At 44.9% G+C, this 12,937-nt stretch overlaps 1 protein-coding gene across 4 annotated transcripts in view; it reads left to right on the top strand.

The window, feature by feature from the left end:
- Positions 1 to 1,616: 1,616 nt before the first annotated feature.
- The window catches only part of LOC123069884 (callose synthase 7), a 32,801-nt gene continuing 21,480 nt past the window's right edge, over positions 1,617 to 12,937 (top strand). Inside the window, exons 1-12 of one of the 4 annotated variants that reach the window (XM_044492844.1) lie at positions 1,617 to 2,058; positions 7,734 to 7,827; positions 8,391 to 8,488; positions 8,569 to 8,653; positions 8,751 to 8,867; positions 8,973 to 9,101; positions 9,240 to 9,329; positions 10,292 to 10,377; positions 10,475 to 10,607; positions 11,290 to 11,409; positions 11,499 to 11,575; positions 11,640 to 11,706. In XM_044492844.1, coding sequence (XP_044348779.1) covers positions 1,793 to 2,058; positions 7,734 to 7,827; positions 8,391 to 8,488; positions 8,569 to 8,653; positions 8,751 to 8,867; positions 8,973 to 9,101; positions 9,240 to 9,329; positions 10,292 to 10,377; positions 10,475 to 10,607; positions 11,290 to 11,409; positions 11,499 to 11,575; positions 11,640 to 11,706 — 1,362 coding nt within the window. In that variant the 5' untranslated portion in view covers positions 1,617 to 1,792. Of the gene's footprint in view, positions 2,059 to 7,726; positions 7,828 to 8,390; positions 8,489 to 8,568; positions 8,654 to 8,750; positions 8,868 to 8,972; positions 9,102 to 9,239; positions 9,330 to 10,291; positions 10,378 to 10,474; positions 10,608 to 11,289; positions 11,410 to 11,498; positions 11,576 to 11,639; positions 11,707 to 12,937 lie in introns of all 4 variants that reach the window. The other 3 variants (XM_044492842.1, XM_044492845.1, XM_044492843.1) reach the window with 3 other exon arrangements.

Genomic DNA, 12,937 nt, shown 5'->3' on the forward strand with positions numbered 1-12,937 from the left:
CCGCTCGAACGGGAACCATATCCGATGGAGGGAGATATCCCTGCACCTGCAGCGTGGCCAATTGAGCGTGGGACACCGAGCAGCTCTCCCAGTCGCCTTCTTGAGGGCCTTGGGGACCCGATGAAGAGCAAGGAGCGTTGGCCATTTTTGGCTGGTTTCTTGTGGCATGCCCTAAGGATTTCCGTCTGGTGAGGAATGGAATCTAAGATTCGACCTTTCTTTTATAAGCGCCTTATCGACTTGGTCAAGGGGTTATTTGTAAAAATGCTTAGACCCTTCGTATTCATCTGCCACATGGGAACCGAGGCGATGGCGATGCGGAAGCTGGAGAGTACAATATTTAATGCAAAAGCCGAACTATATGAAGCATAGTGAGGAACTTACCTTGCAAAAGCTGAAGACATAAAGTCGGATACAATGTCGTCATTGAAGGCAAGTTCGGGGGCTACTGAGGGAGTCCTGGATTATGGGGTCCTCGGAAATCCGACCTATGTGACATGGGCCGGACTAACGGGCCGTGAAGATACAAGAACAGAAGGCCTACTCTCGTCTCCGGATGAGACTCTCCTTGGCGTGGACGACAAGCTTGGCGTCTGGATGAATAGTTTCCTTCCTCTGTAAACCGACTTTGTACACCCCTAGTCCCCTCTGGTGCCTATATAAACCGGAGGGTTTTAGTCTATAGGGCCGATCACAATCATACAGGCTAGACATCTAGGGTTTAGCCATTACGATCTCGAGGTAGATCAACTCTTGTGACCCCTATATTCATCATAGTCAATCAAGCAGGAAGTAGGGTATTACCTCCATTAAGAGGGCCCGAACCTAGGTAAACATCGTGTTCCCTGCCTCCTTGTTACTTTCGGTCCTTAGACGCACAGTTCAGGATCCCCTACCCGAGATCTGCCGGTTTTGACACCGACACCGAGCCCGTGGAAACGCCGCTGGCCGGCGCAACCGCGACGCCGTCATCAACGAGGACGGCGGCGGTTCCTCCCACCTCGTCAGGCCGAAGACGAAAACGGGGCTCGACCTCGTGAAGCGCGAGCACAACGACGAGGCCGCCTTCGACGACGAGGCCTCCATGAAGTGGGCGCGGGAGGACTGGGCGCGGACGGAGATGGAGCGCCAACGCCGCGCCTTGGAGGAGCTCGCCGCTCGGCGCCGTGGCCGCGACGAGGGAGGCGTCGTCGTTCTCGACGGCAGCGACGACGAGGTGCCGCCGCCGGCTAAACCAGTCCGCCAGGGGGACCCCGGGCAGGGGTCGAGCAGGGACGACCGCGTGAAGGAGAAGGAGGACGAGGACAGCGGCGACTTCGGCGTCTTCAGCGAGTTCTTCGGCCTGTAGGCGCGCCCGTTTATCTTCTTCTTCTTTTTAGTAGACTTATTATTATGTTTCTATATGTAAAAAAAATTGTGAACCGCCTAAATATCGTCGAATGTATGCCGTGTTTGCCGAATTTTGCTCAATTATGTTTAAAAAAAAACAATTTCTGGGGCCAATCTGGAGCAGCGGCTGGAAAACCGATTGTTTCCACACCAAAAATATTGCCGGTTCACCTCCAAACAGCGTTTTTTTCTAGGGGCGATCGGCTGGAGATGCTCTAGCAGAGAGAACAAGAAAGCAAGGAAAAGCCAAACCTATCAAGAGAGGCAGAGATACAGGTGGCAGGGAAGGCGCGCGCTTCCTCCTGGCGCCGCGAACAAAATTCCTTGCTTCCCCGGCGGCAGCTCGAATCGGAATACCCATTTGTCCATCCTCGCAAGCACCCTTCCACCGCCTCTTCTTCCAATGGCGTATAAATCGTGTCCGAGCCCATCAGGCCACCGTGCCCCCCACCATCACGTTTGTGGCGATGGCGACGGCGACGGCCTCGAGGTCGATGGTGGTGAGGCGGAGGCGGAACGCGCTGGCGCAGACGCTGGCGTCGCGGAGGCTTCCGGAGGGCGTGGCGGAGCCCGGGGAGCGGGTGCCCGAAGCCTTGGCCCCAGAGGTGATGCCATTCATCCGCGCAGCCGACGAGGTCGAGCTGCTCAACTCGCGGGTCGCGTTCCTCTGTAAGTCACGACCACCCCACCCCACTCCACATTTTTGCAACAAAAAATGATGCTAGCCCCCCCTACGGACGAGCACCAAATTTGATTAGGCTGCGTAGATACATACATGCAGGCTATTCAAGTGCACAAGCACAATGCAGATTGACCCACGAGTCCACCACCACTTCAACTCACAACATATCTTGCACTTTTCAGTGGAAAATTACGTCTCATACGATGATACGATGCTACGCACAGTATTGAGTAGTAATTAGGTACACGGTGCAACACTCCTCACTGCTTTGTAACATTAATCATCAATCCATTTTGTCAATTTTTTTCTCGAAATGGAGGGGTTTTCCCAGTCCTCTGCATCTGGCGATGCACACGATCATCCTAACTAAAAGAGAACGTACCAAAGATCCATACAAAATTTGAAAAAAAACCCCAATGAACAACTGGGCCATAACAAGATTAGATGACTCAATCACATATCGCCATCCAAACGGGCTGCACAAATCCTCTCGCCGGGTTCGTGGATGCCTGGGCCTCTGCACGAATCAGGGAGGACCAACAACTCGGTGTCACTCTACAAATCACATATGTTTTTCACCTATAGTTGGGGGTGTCACACTCACACACCATATTATAAAGGAAAATGATCTTGATCCGGTGCCCTGTACACCCTAGTAGTATAACCTAGGTACGCCCAAGTACGTATCCATCCTGTAGCTCCGAAAATGATTTGCAATTTTTGTTGTTGTTTGGATATGTTAAAAAAATTCATTGCAACAATTCTGTATCACCCAAAGTAAAGCACAGATGCCCACACGTATTTGTGCCTTAAGCTTATTTTTTCGAAACAGAGGCATAAGATTTGCCTCATCTATTAAATAAGGAGAGAATAGAGTTTGAGTTTTACAAGTACACCATGATTACGACATGACAATTACCCGCTCAATACAATATGCCCTAGATGCTTAACGCCCGTGGTAATCCAAAGCTTTGCCTCGTCGCTAATCCAAAGCAATAAGATGGGGGGGGGGGCTCTTGTGTCGGAAGACGGGAGAATTCTCTCATTCCAGAGGGTCCAAGAGACAAGCATGGTGTGGGACGCCATTGCTCGCCTATTTGGGATTTGCAAATCGGTTCTCTTGTCCCACCAATCCATGACGGAGTCCTCCATGTGCCAAGTCGAAGTGTCGACATGAGCAAGGCTAAATTTCTCAAAGACCAAACACGGAAGCGTAAGTGTATGGCGACACTTGAAGAAGAGATGTGGTCCGCTTTCTTGCTCCCTCTTGCGAAATGGACAAAGGGCGCAATTTGCCCAACCCCGCCTTTCTAATTGGTCGTCTGTTCCAATCCAATCTTGAAGTGCAAGCCATGTGAGGAATTCAACTTTCGGGGGTTCCCAAACCTTCCACACCATGCGTTCCTTTGAGGAGAGGGTCATCCCAAGGAATTGCGCTTTGTAAGCGGTGGTCGCCGAATATATCCCACCATTTGAGTGCTTCCAAAGAATGCCGTCAAGATGGAAGTCATGAACAAGCATCCGAAGAGTGAAGAACTCCCGGACGTGGGCACATGAGACGATGGTGTTGTGGTTTATCTTGTGGATCCAAGCATTATCTTTAAGGGCTTCGCACCTTCCAATTCTTCTTGAGGCTTCAAAAAATAGTGGTGTGATGTCCTTAGGCTTGCGCTCGAGGAACCATGCGGAATCCTAAAACGGCGTTTTTGCGCCATTGCCGACAATGATTGTGGTGGAGGCATAGAAAAAATCAAGGCCCTCCTCATTGCATGGGTTTCCAAGCCCAACGCACAACTTGTTTGGCTCTTTCAGTTCATACCACGGCCAAAGAAGGCGAAGAGCACGGGCAAATTTGTCGGTGTTGTGGACCCCAAGCCCTCCATACCCCCGAGGGCAGCAAACGGCCTCCCAATTGACCTTGTGCTTGACACCGGTCGTCTTATCTGAGCCGGATTAAAGGAAGGCCCTCTTGATTTTGTTGAGGTTCTGGAGAGAGCTCGATGGGACGATAAGAGGCGTGATTGAGAACACCGCTTGGGAGGTAATGAATGATTTGACGAGGGTCGTCCGACCAATGGCAGTGATATTTTGGCCCTCCCAAGTGACCAATTGCCGGCCGCTTTGTCCTCAAGATATTGGAAGTCCACCTTGTTGAGTTGTCAAACTGAGAGAGTGCGCCCCAAGTATTTCAGAGAGAAGGAGGCTCTAGCCGCCGGCGTGCTCTGGAGAATGTGCCCCAAGTGAAGATGATTGCAGCGAATGGGTACCACCGAGCTCTTATGAAAGTTTGTGCAAAGGCCCGTCACTTCACCAAAACCCCTTAGGATTGCTGAAAGGTTGTCTATATCCCTCTTGATTGGGGCCATAAAAACAACCGCGTCATCCGCGTAAAGTGAGGTTCTCACCATGGCACCATGACCACGTATCTTATGGAGAATGCCTTTCCAAGTCGCGAACTCAAGGATTTGGTGAAGAGGATCAATCGCAAGGACAAATAGCAGGGGAAAGCGCGTCACCCTGCCAGAGCACACGAGCATGCTTGATGGGGGGACCGGGGATCCCATTCGGGAGGATGCACGAGGAAGATGTGGATAGAAGCACCACAATCCAATCTCGGACCTTGCTTGGGAACCCCTTCCGTTGGAGGAGGTCAAGAATGTACTCCCACTTGACCGTGTCAAAGGCCTTCTTGATGTCAAGCTTGAAAAGTAGGGCAGGGGTTTTGCTATTGTGTAGCCGAGGAGCAAAATTTCAAATGTACATGAATTTGTCATGTATACTACACCTCTTAATGGATGCACTTTGAGCGTTGGAGACGAGGGCGTTCATGTGGGGAACAAGGCATAAGGAGAGGGCTTTAGCAATGATTTTGGCCACCGCGTGGATAAGGCTAATGGGCCTATAGTCGGAGATGCCCTCTGCGCCCTCCTTTTTGGGCAAGAGCACCACATTGGTGGAGTTGAGCCATTGAAAGTTGGAAGTGTGCAGCGAGTCGAAGCTTTGGATGGCTCGCATAATGTCGTGCTTGATGAATCCCCAACACTTCTAAAAAAAGAGACCTGTGAAGCCATCTGGACCTGGAGCCTTGTCACTGGGAAAGTCTTTGATGGCCTCCCATACCTCCTGCTCAGTGATAGTATCGCCAAGGTCATGCAAGTCCAGTGGCTCATGTATCATCCCAGAAATGAGTATTGAGGCCATTGCCTATCACAAACGACCCTCCGCAAAAGAACTCAGATTTCACCCTCATCAATCCCTTCTAGAATGGGTAGTTAGTTGGTTTCGTGGACACTTAGAACTACTAGGTTCTCACCCAGGACTCTCTCACTGTTTTTCTCACACACCCATGCACACAAGGAACAAGTATGAAGCTCTGTAGGTTTATATCAGCAGCAACAAGCTTACTATTACAAACAGGGGTACATGTCCTTTTATAGGACTATGCGAACCGGCCTATACTACCAACACTTAATAGCTAACCTAGGACAGCTCAGCGCAAGCTTTTACTGCAGTCTAGGACATACTGCTGTCTATGTACAACTCGGTCAGATCAGACTTTGCTTCTTACTGCTGACAGCTACTATAGTGCTACCTGAACAGTCTGGATGCATGCCTATAGTGCTAGCTGTTGCTCTTTCGCGACATGCAAGGCTGATGCATAGCTAGCTAATTTTGCATGTTATTATACAACATCCACATAACTAATCATCTTAGCAATGTTAGTTCTTGCATATCGGGGATACCAAATCTTGTCATACCAAACTCACCGGTATGCTGAATCGTCTTAGCTCTTGCATATCGGTTAGGCTTCCCATATTGTATGATCACATATGCGGAGTTTTTTGTGGACACAACCAACACAAGAAACATGTTGTCTTGTAGACGCACCTAAAGTATATCTTCTTGTGGACGCAACCAACACGAGAATTCAGCTTCTTGTGGACACTACTAACACAAGAAATATCTTGTGGACGCTACTGGCACAAGATCTTGATCACATGCGATTTTGTGGACACATCTAGCAGAAGAACTCACATAACCACACACACAATATCTTGTGGACGCAACTTACACGAGAACACAAAACTTTTGCCACCTATGACACAACTTACCCGGAGCGCTACCTTCCTCGTTGCCGGGGATGCAACTTACCAGGCAATATCTCCTTCCAATCAGGATAAGGTTGGTTCATCTTCGGCACATGCTTGAGCAAAATGTGCCTCTGCATTGCCTTCTTTCTTTGGATTGTGACATTCCTCGGAGAAATGCCCTGGTCATCACAATTATAGCAACAAACCTTTGCCTTATTGAACTTGCGGTTTTTCTTGATGGGGCCGTTGCCGCCTCCATTCCTCTTGAACCTGGACTCCTGCTCAGCGCGGGCCAGCAGCAAGTGCTCCTCGCCAGCATCACTGATTCCTCCTAGACGCTCCTCATGTGCCTTCAATTGTCCAATAACCCCTTCCATTGTCATTGTTTTGAGGTCACCAAATTGTTCTATAGTCTAAGCAATTTGGAGAAACTTGTTGGGGATGGTGCGAAGGAACTTCTTGACGGCATAATTCTCCTCGAACTTCTCGCCAAGTGCCCTGATCTGTTGACAATGGTCGTCAACCGGGCAGCAAAATCGTCAATCGATTCTGACTCCTTCATGCACAGCCCCTCAAATTCCATCTTGAGAGTTTGTACCTTGGCGTCCTTCACGCGCTCAACACCCATGTGCATGATCTTCAAGGTCTCGCAAGTCGCCTTGGCTGTCTCCTTTTCGGACACCAGGTGAGCATGCCCTCTAGTATCCCTTGATGGACCATGCCAGGTAGCTGCTCTTTGTGATCATAGGATATCGATGGGAATCAATCTCTACTTTTTCTTAATATCTCACTCAAGCTAATACACATGGCTCTGATACCAATTGTTAGAACTAATAGGTTCTCATCGAGGACTCTCTTAGTGTTTTTCTCTCTCAAATACATGCACAAAAGGAACTAGTATGAAGCTTTGTAGCTCTATATCAGTAGCAACAAGCTTACTGTTACAAACAGGGGTACATGTCCTTTTGTAGGACTATACAAACCGACCTATACTATCAATACTTAATAGCTGAGCTAGGACAGCTCAGTGTAAGCTCTTACTGCAGTCTAGTACATACCGCTGACTATCTACAGCTCAGTCAAATCAGACTTTGCTTTTTTACTGCTGACAGCTACTATAGTGCCACCTAAAGAGTCTGGATGCATGCCTATAGTGCTAGCTGCTGCTGTTTGCCAACATGCAAGCCTGATGCATAGCTAGTTAATTTTGCATGCCCTTATACATACAACATCCACATAATTAATCATGACAAGATTATGTTAACACCTGTTTCGGAGCAGCTCCTGCCAAACACCTTCCTCTGTAAGTAGTTTGAACAACCATTTGCTGAGCAAACACTTATACTTAACTTCAAGGTCCTCGACCCCCAAACCACCTAAATCTCAAACTGACATTGGTTCATTGCATGCTGAGTTTGTATCACGAACCAATTTGTTGCTAGGCTGGCAGTTCTATTGTCCATCTAGCGTCTTACCTTCTCAGTTCCTTTCTCGTATATTATTACGTCAAGCAGTGCATGCTATTCTGATATGAAACTGGATTTACCATGCATGTTGTACCAAGGTCGCAGATATGCCTACAAGAAAGTTCAAAGAATGGATCCATCATCCATCCAACGTGGGGTTCGGCAGTTCAAAACATACATGTCACTTAAGCTAGATCAGGTAACCATGTATCTGAACTTATGATGTTGCTACTACCCTTTCCTCACTGTGGCTGAAATTTTAGCATCACGCTGTCAAAATTTTATCAACAACAAAAAAACTTACTGCATTTTTTTGTAGCTTATTCATGTTTTGGCCAAAATGGGAATCCATTGTCTATTAACTCTTGTTTTAGTTTTCTTCTTGACCTAACACCATGCAAGTCTTCTTCTCTAATGCATATTTCTGATATAGATTTGTATTAGCTGTTGCTTAGCCTCACAAATGGGAGTAGACTGTGAGCTCCTCACAAAGGGGAGTAGACTGTGAACTCATTTCAGGAGTCTGACTCATATGAGATATAGTATGTCCTTGCATTCTTTCATTCAGTTCGATATAAGAAAAGTGAATAACTGATGCTGGACGTCTGATGTCTGAAGCAGACATGACCGTGTTGTGACTATGCTTGCTAACTTGCTTTACTGTGACTAATTTACCTCCTCTTTTTTTCTCCTTTTGGGACCTACTTTCTTTGTCATCTTCTCTTCAGTGGTAAATACCTGACACTATTCTATGTTTGACAGGATGACACGCAATTTCCTTTAAACGATTCAAAGGAGATCCAGCGATTTTATAAGTACTACTGTGAAAATTTGAGCAGAACCTCTGAAAAACAGAACTTGTAAGACATAATACACTCATAATCAATTTCGTTTGTGGTGAACTGCTTTAATCACCTTCTTTTTTGTGTTGAAAACTCAGTGAGGAATTGGCTAGATATTACCAAGTGGCGTCTGCTCTTTATGAAGTGTTAAGAGATGTAACAAACAACAAGGTTGATTCTGAGGTACTCCATTTTACATAAAATTGCTTTATATAAGTTTTTGTTCACCTGTTCCATTGGTGAGCTTCTTCAACACTGTCTCCCAAACTTTGTTTTGCAGGTGATGAAACTTGCTAAAGTAGTAGAGGAAAAGAGTGCTCATTTCAAGAGTTACAAGTACAACATAGTCCCCCTCAATTTTCCTGGTTCTGCAGAAGCAGTTGTGGAACTCCCGGAGGTTAGTTATAATTCCTAGTACTTATGTTTGCTCCTCCCACTCTTTCTACTTGTTTATGAAAATCTGCAGCAAGTTATGATCCTATTTGTGCTGTAAATGGTGTAGATAAAAAGTGCTATAGATGTAATACGTAACATAGACGGTCTTCCAAAGCTACACATGTCTTCAATGCAAAGGGAAGGAAAACCTATCTGGGATTTACTTGACTGGCTTTCGCTAGCATTTGGATTTCAGGTAAATGATTGCTTTCCCAATTATGTTCTGATATCGTATCTGAGGTGATGGAATGTCATCCCGTCCGGTCTTACTGGCGCTCATGGTATTATGCTTGACAAAAATATTTAATGTTGTACTACATGGTTCCTTTTGTAGAAATCGAATGTGGAGAATCAGAGAGAAAACATGGTGTTACTGCTTGCAAATATTAGCACAAGGACCTCAGGACAGGAAGGACATCCTTTGGTAAGATATATGTGTTGAAGTGTATATGTGGATTGCCTATCTCTTCCCATCAGTTTGTACTTTTGGTTGCGTTGGCTAGTGCTTGAAGCTTAACATGGTATCAGAGCTAAGGTCTTGAGTTCAAGTCCTGGCTTTCGCAATTTATCTAAAAATTGCTGCTGCCCCCCTTTGTGTCCACTTATAGTCCTTTTGAGCCATACCCCCGAGTCTATCCACGTGTTGACTTCCCGCGTCACACGTGAGAGGGGTGTTGAAGTGTATATGTGGATTGCCTAGCCCTTTCCATCAGCTCGGACTTTTGGTTGCGTTGGCTAGTGCATGCAGCTTAACATGATATTAGAGCCTAAGGTCTTGAGTTCAAGTCTTGGCTTTCGCAATTTATCTAAAAATTGCTGCGGCCCCCCTTTGTGTCCACTTATAGGCCTTTTGAACCCTTTGTGTCCACTTATAGGCCTTTTGAACCATACCTCCGAGTCTATCCACGTGTTGACTTCCCGCGTCACACGTGAGAGGGGTGTTGAAGTGTATATGTGGATTGCCTAGCCCTTTCCATCAGTTCGGACTTTTGGTTATGTTGGCTAGTGCATGAAGCTTAACATGATATCAGAGCCTAAGGTCTTGAGTTCAAGTCCTGGCTTTCGCAATTTATCTAAAAATTGCTGTTGCCCCCCTTTGTTTCCACGTATAGGTCTCCTGAGCCATACCTCTGAGACTATCCACATGTTGACTTCCTGCGTCACACGTGAAAGGGGGTGTTGAAGTGTATATGTGGATTGCCTAGCCCTTTCCATCAGTTTGGACTTTTGGTTGCGTCGGCTAGTGCATGAAGCTTAACGATATGTTCCTTGTAGGTTTTGTCACAACCATTTTATCTTCTATTTTACCTATGTGTTGCTCAACAGAATCTTTTGCTATGGACTTATAATGTGAAAATTTGACACTGAGCTGACATGGAATTTCAGGTCGACGCTGTGAATGATTTGTGGGACAAAATATTTGGAAATTATGAATCATGGTGTCACTATTTGCATGTTAGTTCAAGAATCATGTAAGTGGTGCATGGTTTTGTGATTCTGTTTCATGCTATTGCCATTAAATCTCCTGTAGCATTTAACATTTCTTAATACCATTGCTCTGTGTCATAGGATCAAATATGATGACACAGAACTAAAGAAGCAGCAGCTAATGCTTCTCCACATTGGATTGTACCTTCTTATCTGGGGTGAGGCTTCAAATGTCCGGTTTATGCCTGAGTGCTTATGCTACATATTCCATCATGTAAGGCCCCCTTCAAAGGAATTGTCTTTTCTAGCTACCTTCAAATGAATATACTTATGCAATTGAGTATCTTACTTTAATAGCTTATTGGTTGTGATTGATCTATTTAAGTTACATGTATATGTTCCAGCCACAGTTAAATAAATTGTATTGTTGAACTGTTGGTATATGGTTTCATGATTCCTAGTGACTCCAACTTATTTGCTCCAACAATTTTCTTTGCAACTTTTTTGCACTTTTGGTAACAGTGTGCTTTTAGCTCCTTCAACATTTACTTAACTGGCATGCCTCTTGTCCCACTGCTACTGATTCTAACAAATACTCCCTCTGTTCCAAAATAGATGACTCAACTTTATATTAACTTTGTACTAAAGTTAGTACAAACTCGAGTCATCTATTTTGGAACGGAGGGAGTATGAGCTATTTCATTTTCGTCAGTTCCATCACCCCAAGGTTGTAAAGAAATGGTTTTAATCACTGACCAGCTACCATGAACATGAATATCACATCATGGCCCAATTATAAATTATAACCATGTCTCTTTGAATAGTACCACTTTACGGGACAATCATACAATAATGAAGGTGGACTAGTATAGTTTACCATGAGTCTTACATCCATTCAGCTAACCTGTTATTATACACAAAGATTGGCAATTCATGGAAGTTTATTAATTTGGCAGATGGCAAAACAGTTGAATCAAATGGTTGAAGAAAGTTATTTTCAACCACCACCTGGGTTTGAAGAGGAGGGATCATTCCTAAACATTATCATTGAACCTATCTATAAGGTTCTGCAGAAGGTGAGTATGTAAAGTTTGAAACACAACTAGATTATCCTTGCAGGAGAATATATTGTTCTTACAATTTTGTTTTTTCTTTCACTCTAAAGGAATCACAAAGAAGTAAAGGTGGTACAGCTGGCCACTCAGCTTGGAGAAATTATGATGACTTGAATGAACAATTCTGGTAATCTTATTTTCTTATTTCTTATTTATCTTTTTCGTCCGACACAATATTTTCTTCCTTGTAGGTCAGAGAAATGTTTTATGAAGCTTGGCTGGCCATGGGATCTCAGTGCAGACTTCTTCCATCAAGAGGTATGTCATAACTGTGCTTCATTTGATACATCAGCCAGGGCAACTGCCTATTTAAATGGCTAGAGTATGATTGTCTTACTGGGGAGTTTACTGTCGAGTGTTTGATTAACCACATTATGGCTTCACCTTGAATGAGTAAGATTTTTTTTGTGATGTCAACTTAGTGCTCATAAGGTCGTGGCAGATCCAGGGTTTTATGGGTGGGACTTGGGGCTTACAACTATTTAGTTACATTATGCGCCCTATTTCAGTTGAACTGTTTCTCATTGCAAGGATCGCAGCAACAGTAACAGAAGGAAAAATGATGCCTTATTCTTAAGTTATGTATATAACAGAATTTTGTGAAAGCAAAGGAGGACATTCTATCAAATCACATTATAACCTGTGTAGCAGAATCAGTTCACTACTCCCACACATAGGAAAAGGCTAACTCCATTCAAATTCCTAAATTTTCTGAATCGCAACAAGATCCAAATTAGAGCAACGAGACAACTCTAAAGGTTATATGTCTGTACGAGCCATCTTCGGACATTTTTTGGTGCTCAGCTACCCATGCCTCCCCTATCGGAACCACCATATCCTTGCAGCGTGTTTGGTTGTGGAACCAAGTAAAACTGAATAAAATGGTTCCGTTACCCAACAAATGAGATAGACTGGAATGGTTCTATCTCTTTGTTTGGTTCGGAAAATAGAGTTGGAACGAGATGATTCCTCTTTGTATTTGGTTGGAGGGATTGGATGAAATGGATATGGTTCAAGTCATTGCATAAGAACGGCGAGGTTACCTCTATTTGATAAACACCAGCAAAGCTCCTGTGCAACTGGGCAGCAACTACTTTGATTTTTTTGAAACATTTAACTTCTACTTTCGTTTTATATGCAACAATTATGAACGTATATGTTGTTGTGCTGGCCAATTTGTACGTAACAATTGACAACTAGTATTAGCAGGGAAAGTTAACCAATTTGGTGGTAATGTTTCTACCGTACCTCACTAGATTAATAAAATGCCTTGCTCTCTCTTGTTATCACAACTCCCGATTTGTTTTCTCTAGCTACTTCTCTTCTAGTATGATTCGGGCAAGAAGCAGACTTCGAACTCGGTGGCCAGCGATAGTAGCACCAGAAGCACCAGATGTGGTGATCGCTCACAATGGAGCCCACCAAAGCAATTCATATCCAAGCATAACCATTTATTTCTCTTGAAAGTGGGCCAATGGAAAAAATATAA

The sequence above is a fragment of the Triticum aestivum genome, chromosome 3B, assembly GCF_018294505.1.
Source record: "Triticum aestivum cultivar Chinese Spring chromosome 3B, IWGSC CS RefSeq v2.1, whole genome shotgun sequence".
NCBI lineage: Eukaryota > Viridiplantae > Streptophyta > Magnoliopsida > Poales > Poaceae > Triticum > Triticum aestivum.